We start from the raw sequence: 10,660 nt of genomic DNA on the forward strand, positions 1-10,660 counted from the left end.
GGTCCCTGACTCTGTTTGGGGTCTCTTTTGGGGTTTTGGGGTCAATTTGGGGGATTTTGGGGTTCATTTTTGAGGTTTTGGGGGTCCTGAATCCCGTTTTGGGGGTTCCTGACCCCCCCCGTGCCCCCCCCGCAGTGGGGAGGGGTCTCCCGAGGAGGAGGAGCTGGAGGTGGTGGCCGAGGTTCGGGTGGGCGACCTCGGGGGCGTCGCGGCCGCCTCGGGGCTCCTGCGCAGGGACCCCTGGAGGACCCCAAAGCGAGGTGGGGGCATCTGGGAGGCTGGGGAGGGGTTGGGGATTTGGGGGGTTGGGGGTTTAGGGGATTTGGGAGGATTGAGGATTTGGGGGGGTTGAGGGGACTTGAGGGGATTTGAGGGGGATTTGGGGATTTGAGGAGGATTTGAGGGATTTGGGAGGACTGAGGGATTTGGGGGATTTGGGGGTTTAGGGGATTTGGGGATTGGAGGGATTTGGGGGTTAGGGGATTTGGGGATTGGGGGAGGTTTGGGGATTTGGGGGGGTTGAGGGGATTTGGGGGGATTAGGGGGTTGAGGAGATTTGGGGGATTTGGGGGGTTGGGGGATTTAGGGGGATTTGGGGGATTGGAGAGGGATTTGGAGGGGATTTGGGGGATTTGGGGGATTAGGGGGATTTGGGGGATTGGAGAGGGATTTGGGGGGATTGAGGGGATTTGGGGGCTAGGGTTTAGGGGGATTTGGGGGATTTGAGGGGATTTGGGGGGTTGGGGGGTTTAGGGGGATTTAGGGGGATTGGAGGGATTTGGGGAGTTGGGGGATTTGAGGATTTGGGGAATTTGGGGGTTTAGGGGATTTGAGGGGATTTGAGAGGGATTTGAGGGGTTGGGGGATTTGAGGGGATTTGGGGGGATTGGGTGGGCGTTAGGGGGATTTGAGGGGATTTGGGGATTTGGGGGGTTTGGGGGATTTAGGGGATTGGGGGGATTTGGGGGGTTTAGGGGGATTTGGGGGTAGGGGGATTTGGGTAGGATTGAGGGGGATTTGGGAGGATTTGAGGGGATTTGGGGGGTTGGGGAGGACTGGGGCTAGGGTTTGGGGGGGATTTGGGAGGGATTGAGGGGATTTGGGGGGGTTAAGGAGGGATTTAGGGGGCTGGGGAAGTTTGGGGGTTGGAGTGGAAATAGGGGATTTGGGGCAGAAATGGGGGATTTGGGGGCTCTCTAGGATTTGGGGGTCTCTGGTGTCTCTTTAGGATTTTGGGGGACTCTCTAGGATTTCGGGGTTCTTTGGTGTTTCTTTAGGATTTGGGGGTCTGAGGGTTTTGGGGGTCTCTGGTGTCTCTCTAAGATTTGTGAGGGCTCTGAGGGTTTTGGGGGTCTCTGGGGGCTCTCTAGGATTGGGGGGTCTGAGAGTTTTGGGGGTCTCTCTAGAATTCGAGGGGTCCCAGGGAGTCTCTCCCCCTCCTGACCCTCCCCTCCCCCAATTTCCCCAGGTCACCTCCCCGGCAGCTCCTCCGCGCTGGCGCGTCCCGAGGGGGCTCTGTCCCCTCCTGCTCCTCCCCCTCCTGCCCCTCCCCACCCCGGCGGGACCCCGCCCCGCCCCTCCCACGCGCCCCCCGCCGCGCCCTCCCCCACGCCGGGCCGGCCCCGGCGCCTTCGGGCCCGAGCGCCGCCCTGGGAGGGGCAGGGGACTAACCCCAACAACAGCAGCGACCCCCGACCCAAAACGCGCCCGGACAGAGCCCCCGCCCGCCCACCCCGAAAGGCGGATTCTTCCTCCTCGTCTTCATCATCCTCCTCGTCCCGCTCTTCCTCCTCCTCCTCGTCAGGGCCCCCGGCCTCGGCACGGCCCCGCTCGCCCTCGCTGGATATTTATGACCCTTTCCACCCCACGGACGAGGAGACCCCGCGGGGGGTCAGGGGTCGCGGGAGCCCCCGGAGCGCCCCACGCCCCCGAGTTGAGTTTTGGGGGCGGGGGCGGCGGCTCCTCCTCCTCTTCCTCCTCCTCCTCCTCCTCCTCCTCCTCCTCCTCTTCCTCCTCCTCCTCCTCGTCGGCGGCGCCGCCCAAGGAGGCCGAAGGGCGGCAGGACCAGAAGTACGACCCCTTCGACCCCACCGGCTCCAACCCCAGCTCGTCCCGCAGCAGCCCCAGCCCCGCCGAGGAGGAGGAGGAGGAGGATGAAGAGGATGAAGATGAGGAGGATGATGAGGAGGAGGAGGAGGAGGAAGGGGAGGCGCGGGCGCTGCCGGACGTGTCGCAGAGCATCAGCCGCATCTCGCAGACCTTGGCCGGCATCTACGACGACAACAGCCTGAGCCAGGACTGCGAGAAGGACCCCGAGCCCCCCAAAACGCCCCCCAACCCGCCCGGCGCCGACTCCACCCTGCCCGGCGACGACGAGGAGGACGAGGAGGAGGAGGAGGAGGAGGAAGAAGATGAAGAGGAGGATGAAGATGAGGAGGAGGAGGAGGAGGATGAAGAGGAAGGCTCGTCGGAGCCGCGGCGCCGCGTGTTCGTGGTGGGGCTGGGGGGCTCGGGCCGCGCCGGCGGCGAGACCACCCTCGGTGGGGCTGGGGGCACAGGAGGGGGGGCAGCGACCCCCAGGCTGGACGGCAAAGTGTCCCTCGAGGTGGTGACCCGGGCAACCCCAAACCCGCCCCACCCCAGCGGCGCCCACCCCCAGCCCCGCGGGACCCCGGCGGGACCCCCAAAGCGGCAGCGTCGGCATCGTCCGGGGCGGCCCCGGGCGCGGCCGCGAGTGGAGCGCGCCGGGGACGCCTCGGAGGTGGAGGAGGGCGAGATCGTGCCGGCCGAGGAGGAGCGGCCCTTCAGTCCCCTGCGGCTCTTCCGCGGCTCCGGGAGCGCCGCCGGCGCCGGGGGTGGCATCGCCGGGGGTGGTGGCGGCAGCGTTGGTGGCATCGCCGTTGGTGGCATCGGCGTTGGTGGCATCGGCGTCGGTGGCATCGCCCGCGGGCGAGCCCCGGAGCCGCGCCCGCCGCGCCTGCCCGAGGGCGGCGACGACTTCTTGTCCCTGCACGCCGACTCGGACGAGGAGGCCGATTTTGGGGCCGAGGCGCAGCCGGACCCGCGCTGGAAGAGCGGGACGAGCGGAATCCTCGCGGGCGGCCCCCCTGTCGTCGTCCCCTCGGACCTGCGGCGCAAGATCCTGAGCCAGCGGCGCCTCCGGGCTCCCCCCTCGCCGCCCTCGCCGCGCTCGCCCTCGGCCCCGGCCCGCAAGAAGCCCAAGCGCGACCACCGCGACCGCAGCGCCCGCGGCGGCCGCTCCTCCTCGTCGTGGGGGTCGTCCAAGAAGCCCCCCGAGCCGCCGCCTCCTCCCCCGGCCCCGCTGCCTTCATCGTCGTCATCATCCTCGAAGGGCAAGGAGCGCGGCGGGCGCCGCCCGGCGGGCTCGGGCTCGGGTCCCGCTCCCGCTCCCGCCGCTCCCGCCGCTCGTGGTCGCGGCGTTCGCGGTCGCGGGAGAAGCGGCGGGGCCGGCGCTCGTCGGGCAGCGGCTCGGGCCGCTCGCGGGGCCGCAAGGACAAGGACAAGGACCGGGACAAGGACAGGGGAGCAGGAGAGGGCCGGGAGCGCGAGCGGCGCCGCGGGGAGAAGAAGAAGAAGAAGCAGCAGCAGCGCTCGCGGTCGCGGGAGCGCCGCGGCTCCCGGCGCGACTCCAAGGGGGACAAAGCCACGACAACGACCACGACCACCACGACGGTGACGGCGATGCCGTCGGTCCGGCGCAGGGAGCCCCGCGCGGTGGTGCCGCCGTCGGTGCAGGAGCTGAGCGACTCGGCGCTGTTCGCCATCAAGAGGACCATCACGGTGAGCCGGCGCTCCGGCGGCTCCCCCGAGCCCCGCCGGGAGGTGCTCTACGACTCCGAGGGGCTCAGCTTCGAGGGCTTCTCCTCCGACCGAGAGCCCGCAGAGCCCCCCGCCCGCAAGGGGGGCTGCGCCAGGGTGGGCACCGGGAGCGGCACCGGGAGCGGCGGCGAGCGCAGGGACAAGGAGCGCAAACGCGGCCGCGCCGAGGACAGAGCGGCCAGCAGGGACAAGCACAAGAAGAAGTTCAAGGAGTACCCCGAGGAGGTGGCGATGACGGCGCTGTCGTCGTCGTCGGACGGCGGCAAATCCAAGGAGAAGGCGGCGCGGGAGAAGGGCGCCCGCAAAGCCAAGGCGGTGACGGCAGCGGGGACCAGCGCAAGGAGGCGGCGGTGGCGGGGACGGGGACGGGGGCACCCAAGGGTGCCACCAACGCCACCCCCAGCACCACCAGCGCGGCCCCCGCGCGGAAGGTGAAGCTGCAGTCGAAGGTGTCGGTGCTGATCCGAGAGGGCGTCACCTCCACCACGGCGCCCGCCAAGGAGGGGGCAGCGGGGGTGACAGCGGCGGGAGGAGGAGGAGGAGGAGGAGGAGGAGGAGCCATCGCCGGCATCGCCGTCAAGTTCGCCCGCGACGCCGAGAGCAGAGCGCCCTTCCTCAAGGCCGGGGGGCTCCCCAAGGCCGGGGGGCTCCCCAAGGGCGACGCCGCCCCCCGGGGAGGGGACAGGGACGGCGGCGCGGCCGCCCCCCCCTCCAAGAGCCGCAAGGCCAAGCCCCCCAAGGGCAAGGGGGGCACCAAGAAGCCCCCCAAGGGCAGCAAGGCCAAGGGCGAGGGGCGCAAGAAGAGGAAGGCCAAGGGGGTCAAGGGCACCCTCAAGAAGTCCAAGGCCGACAGCTGCGCCACCCCCCGCTCCTCGCTGTCCCCCCCCCCGCTGCCCGCGCCCCCCTCGGCGCCGGGAGACCCCCTCCACGGGCGGCCCGAGGTGGAGCCCCTGGTCGGGCTCCGAGAAATCGGGGGCACCCCAAACCGCCCAGCCCCCCGCCGCTCCCGGAGAGGTGCCCCCTCCCAAAGCCCCCAGGTCGGGGGCGGGGTGGCGACGGAGCCCCGAGCGGGAGGTGACCCCCGACTCGCAGACCGTCGACAGCAGCTGCAAGACCCCCGACGTGTCCTTCCTGCCCGAGGAGGGGGGCGCCGCCAACGACCCCCCCGCGCCCCCCCCGGGCCAGGGGCTCTGGGATGGCGGGGACCCCAGGCCGGGCTGGGGGCGCCGGGAGAGCCCCGAGGCTGACAGTCGCTGCCAGGGCAAGGACGACGCCACCAGCACGGGCACGGGGACGGGGACGGGCACGGGGAGACCCGGGACCGCCCCCGCGGAGCGCCCCCGCCCACCACCACCACCACCCCACGCCGTGGAGCTCCAGGGGCGTCGACTGCGCCACCAGCGGCGTCCTGGCACGTGAGGTGGCACCTGGGGACACTTTGGGGGTCTGGGGGCGTGGGTTGTGCCACCAGCGGGGTCCTGGCACGTAGGTGGCACTTGGGGACAATGGGGAGTCCTGGCACGTAGGTGGCACCTGGGGACAAATTTGGGGAGTTCTTGGCACGTGGGTGGCACTTGGGGACACTTTGGGGGGTCCTGGCACGTAGGTGGCACTTGGGGACAATGGGGGGGTCTGGGGGATTTTGGGGTCCTCCAGGAGGTGTTTGGGGACACTTTGGGGGGTCTGGGGTATGGGTTGTGCCACCAGTGGGGTCCTGGCACGTGGGTGGCACTTGGGGACAATAGGGGGGTCCTGGCACGTGGGTGGCACTTGGGGACAATGGGGGGTCCTGGCACGTGGGTGGCACTTGGGGACCCTTTGGGGGAGGGTCCTGGCACGTAGGTGGCACTTGGGGACAAATATGGGGGTTTTGGCATGTGGGTGGCACTTGGGGACACTTTGGGGGTCCTGGCACGTGGGTGGCACCTGGGGACAAATTTTGGGGGTCCTGGCACGTGGGTGGCACTTGGGGACAAATTTGGGGGGTTTCTGGCACGTAGGTGGCACTTGGGGACAGTTTGGGGGGGGGTCCTGGCACGTGGGTGGCACTTGGGGACAAATATGGGGGGTTTTTGGCACGTGGGTGCACTTGGGGACACTTTGGGGGGTCCTGGCACGTGGGTGGCACTTGGGGACAAATTTGGGGGTTTCTGGCACATGGGTGGCACTTGGGGACACTCTGGGGGGTTCCTGGCACTTGGGTGGCACTTGGGGACAATGGGGGGAGGGTCCTGGCACGTGGGTGGCACTAGGGACACTTTTGGGGGGTCCTGGCACGTGGGTGGCACTTGGGGACAAATTTGGGGGAGTTCTTGGCACGTGGGTGGCACTTGGGGACACTCTGGGGGTCTGGGGGGTACAGGGGCCTGCAGGGGCCACCTGTGGGGTCCTGGCACGTGGGTGGCACTCTAGGGACAAATTTGGGGAGTCTGGGGGTACTGGGGCCTGCAGGGGGTCACCAGCAGGGCCCTGGCACGTAGGTGGCACTTAGGGGACACTTTGGGGGGTCCTGGCACGTGGGTGGCACTTGGGGACAAATTTGGGAGGGTCCTGGCACTGGGTGGCACTTGGGGACACTTTGGGGGGGGGTAATGGGGCCCGTAGGGGGGTCACCAGTGGGGTCCTGGCACATAGGTGGCACTTGGGGACAAATTTGGGGGGTCCTGGCACGTGGGTGGCACTTGAGGACACTTGGGGGGTCTGGCACGTGGGTGGCACTTGGGGACACTTTGGGGGAGTCCTGGCACGTGGGTGGCACTTGGGGGACAAATTTGGGGGGTTCTTGGCACGTGGGTGGCACCTGGGGACAAATTTGGGGGTTCTTGGCACGTGGGTGGCACCTGGGGACAAATTTGGGGGTTCTTGGCACGTGGGTGGCACCTGGGGACAAATTTGGGGGTTCTTGGCACGTGGGTGGCACCTGGGGACAAATTTGGGGGTTCTTGGCACGTGGGTGGCACCTGGGGACAAATTTGGGGGTTCTTGGCACGTGGGTGGCACTTGGGGACAATGGGAGGGTCCTGGCACGTGGGTGGCACTTAGGGACAAATTTGGGGGTCCTGGCACGTGGGTGGCACTTGGGGACAAATTTGGGGGTTCTTGGCACGTGGGTGGCACTTGGGGACACTTTGGGGGTCTGGGGGGTACTGGGGCCTGCAGGGGGGCCACCAGCGGGGTCCTGGCACTGGGTGGCACTTGGGGACAAATTTGGGGGGTTTCTGTGTGCGTGGGTGGCACCTGGGGACACTCGGGGGCTTGGGGTCATCCAGGAGGTGTTTGGGGACACTTTGGGGGATTGGGAGTACTGGAGGCCCCAGGGGGTGAGCTGTGCCCCCAAGGGGGTCATGGTGGCATTTGGGGACACTTTGGGGTGGGATTTTGGGGGGGTCTGGGGAGGTTTTGGGGTCTGGGGGATTCCAAAGGGGTTCTGGGGGTGTTTAGGGGTTTTGGGGGTGCCGGGGGTGGGTCTTGGGGGCTTTAGGGGGTCTGGGAGTGTTTTAGGGGTTTGGGGGTGTTTGGGAGTTCCAAGGTGGGTTTAGGGGTCTTGGGGGTTTGGGGGTCTGGGGTGGTGTTTAGGGGTTTGGGGGTGTTTTGGGGGTGCCAGGGTGGGTTTTTGGGGGTCTGGGGGATTCTAGGGGTGGGGGTTGGGAGTTCTGGGGAGTTTGGGAATTCAGAGGGAGTTCTAGGGGGGTCTGAGGGGTTTGGTAGGGTGTTCTTTGGGTCCGGGGGGTTTTGGGTGAGTTCTGTGGGTCCGGGGGTTTTAGGTGAGTTCTGTGGGTCTGGAGGGGTTTTGGGGATTCTGAGTGAGTTTTGGGGGATTCTTTGGGTCTGGGAGTGTTTGGGGTGTTCTGTGGGTCCGGGGGTGTTTTGGGGGGTTCTGGGTGGGTTCTGTGGGTCGAGGAGGTTTTGGGGTGTTCTGGGGGGTTCTGTGGGTCCGGGGGTTTAGGGTATTCTGTTGGGTCTGGGGGGTTTTGGGGTGTTCTGTGGGTCCGGGGTTTTAGGGGATTCAGGAGTGTTCTGTGGGTCCAGGGGATTTTGGGGTGTTCTGTGGGTCCAGGGGGTTTAGGGGTGCCCAGAGTGGGTTCTGTGGGTCCAGGGGTATTTTGGGGTGTTCTTTGGGTCCAGGGCGGTTTTGAGGTGTTCTGTGGGTCCGGGGGTTTAGGGTGTTCTGTGGGTCGGGGGTTTTTGGGGGATTCCAGGAGTGTTCTGTGGGTCCAGGGGGTTTGGGGGTGTTCTGTGGGTCCAGGGGGGTTTTGGGGGTGCCCAGGTGGGTTCTGTGGGTCCAGGGGTATTTTGGGGGTGTTCTTTGGGTCCAGGGCGGTTTTGGGGTGTTCTGTGGGTCCGGGGGTTTTAGGGGTGTTCTGTGGGTCCAGGGGTGTTCTGTGGGTCCGGGGGTTCTGGGTGAGTTCTGTGGGTCTGGGGGTGTTTTGGGGTGTTCTGTGGGTCCGGGGGTGTTCTGGGTGGGTTCTGTGGGTCCAGGGTGGTTTTCGGGGGTTCTGTGGGTCTGGAGTGGGTTTTGAGGGGTTTTGGGGTGTTCTGTGCATCCGGGGGTGTTTTGGGGTGTTCTGTGGGTCCGGGGGAGGTTTTGGGGATTCTGGGGGTGTTCTGTGGGTCCGGGGGTTTTGGGGTGCCCAGGTGGGTTCTGTGGGTCCGGGGGTTTTAGGGTGTTCTGTGGGTCCAGGGGTGTTCTGTGGGTTTTGGGGTGTTCTGTGGGTCTGGGGGTGTTTTGGGGTGCCCAGGTGGGTTCTGTGGGTTTGGGGGTGTTTTGGGGAGTTCTGTGGGTCCGGGGGGGTTCTGTGGGGGTTTGGGGTGTTCTGTGGGTCTGGGGGTGTTTTGGGGGTGCCCAGGTGGGTTCTGTGGGTCTGGGGGTGCCCAGGTGGGGTTCTGTGGGTCTGGGGGTGTTTTGGGGGTTCTGGGGGTGTTCTGTGGGTCTGGGGGGTTCAGGGGGTGTTTTGGGAGGCCCCAGGGGGTGACAGGCCGTGTCCCCCAGTGACGACGCTGCTGTTCAAGATGGAGGAGGCCAGCCTGGCCAGCAGGGCCAAGGCCTACGAGCTCATCCAGGCCACCAACCAGGTGGGACCCCAAAAAGCAACAGGGGGACCCCAAAAACTGGGGAGACCCCAAAATTGGGAGGAGACCCCAAAATTGGGGAGAGCGCCAAAATTGGGGGAGGGAGGGGGGCAGGGGGACCCAAAAGTTAGGGAGGGGGCTCAGGGGGACCCCAAAAGTGAGGAGGCCCCAAAATTGGGGAGAGAGACCCCAAAATTGTGGAGGAGACCCCAAAAATTGGGGAGGAGGAGGCAGGGGGACCCCAAAGTTAGGGAGGGGGGCTCAGGGGGACCCCAAAGTGAAGGGAGACCCCAAAGTTGGAGGAGACCCCAAAATTGGGGAGAGAGCCCAAAATTGGGGAGAGAGCCCAAAATTGGGGGAGAGAGCCCAAAATTGGGGGAGTGGAGGAGTGGGCTTAGGGGGACCCCAAAAGTGAGGGGAGACCCCAAAGTGGGGAGGGAGGGGGGCTCGGGGACCCCAAAAGTGGGGAGACCCCAAAATTGGGGAGGGAGGGGGCAGGGGACCCCAAAGTGGGGGAGACCCCAAAATTGGGGAGGGAGGGGGGCAGGGGACCCCAAAATTGGAGAGGAGGGCAGGAACCCCATAGTTGGGGGGGGTGCTCAGGGGGACCCTAAAAGTGAGGAGGAGACCCCAAAATTGGGTGAGGGGAGGGCAGGGGGGACCCCAAAGTGAGGAGACCCCAAAATTGGGGAGGGAGACCCCAAATTTAGGGAGGGGAGAGGCTCAGAGGAACCCCAAAAGTGATGGGGAGACCCCAAGGTTGGGGAGGGGTTAGGGAGACACCCCTAAAGTGGGGGGAGGGAACACGTTGGGGACCCCAGAGTGGGGGAGGGGACTTAAGGGGGACAGGGTGACCCCAAGGTGGAGAGGGAGGGGACATTGGGGTCACCCCAGGGTGGGGGGGACAGGGGACCCCAAAGTGTGGGGAGGCAGTGGGGGGGACCCCAAAGGGGAACACGAGGGGAGGATCCCCAGAGTGGGGAGGGATGACATTGGGGACCCCAAAAATGGGGGGATACCTGGGAGAGGGTTGGGGGGACAGAACCCCCAAAAATGGGTCAGGCCCCCCAGGAGGGGTTGGGACCCCAAAATGTGACACCCTCCCCCAAATTTGTGCTGCAGATCCTGAGCCACTCCAAGGCCGCCTCCCCACTGGGGGGAGGAGCCCCGAGGCCCCGGCTCGGCCCTCCTGCTGCCCCACCTGCTGCCCCTGAGGGCCTCAGAGACCCAAACCCGCCCTGCCCGGCCTGGGGGCCTGGGGGGCTCAGGGGAGCCCCGGGGACAGAGGGACCCCAGGACAGGGGGACAGTGACAAGGTCAGTGGGGATGGGGGACATTGGGAGTCATGGGGGAGGCATTGAGGGCATTGGGGGGACAGCATTGGGGGGGGGCATTGGGGGGCATTGGGGACAGGGGGGACAGGAGGGACCCCCAGGACAGGGGACAGTGACAAGGTCAGTGGGGATGGAGGGGACATTAGGGGGGCCTTGGGGGACATTGGGGGATGAGGGGGGGGACAGGAGGACCCCAGGACAGGGAGACAGTGACAAGGTCAGTGGGGATGGGGGGACATTAAGGGGGATATGGGGGCATTGCGGAGACAGGGGGGCTCAGGGGCCCCAGGACAAGGGAACGGTGACTTTCTAAGGTCGAGTGGGGATAGAGAGGACATTAGGGGACATTGTGGGACGAGAGACCCCAGGACAGGAGACAGTGACCAAGAGTCAGTGAGGATAGAAACGTAGAGAGC

The 10,660-nt window shown here is 66.4% G+C and overlaps 1 protein-coding gene across 1 annotated transcript; it reads left to right on the forward strand.

Annotated features, from left to right (window-relative positions):
* The first annotated feature begins 1,849 nt into the window (after positions 1-1,849).
* LOC126653234 (splicing factor, arginine/serine-rich 19-like) lies at positions 1,850-5,259 on the forward strand. Its single transcript, XM_050340765.1, is given in 4 exon segments — positions 1,850-3,376; positions 3,379-4,173; positions 4,176-4,793; positions 4,855-5,259. Coding segments are annotated over 4 exon segments (3,345 nt in total).
* The last annotated feature ends 5,401 nt before the right edge of the window (positions 5,260-10,660 follow it).

The sequence above is a fragment of the Myiozetetes cayanensis genome, unplaced genomic scaffold (assembly GCF_022539395.1).
Source record: "Myiozetetes cayanensis isolate MyiCay16 unplaced genomic scaffold, myiCay2020 scf991, whole genome shotgun sequence".
Lineage (NCBI taxonomy): Eukaryota > Metazoa > Chordata > Aves > Passeriformes > Tyrannidae > Myiozetetes > Myiozetetes cayanensis.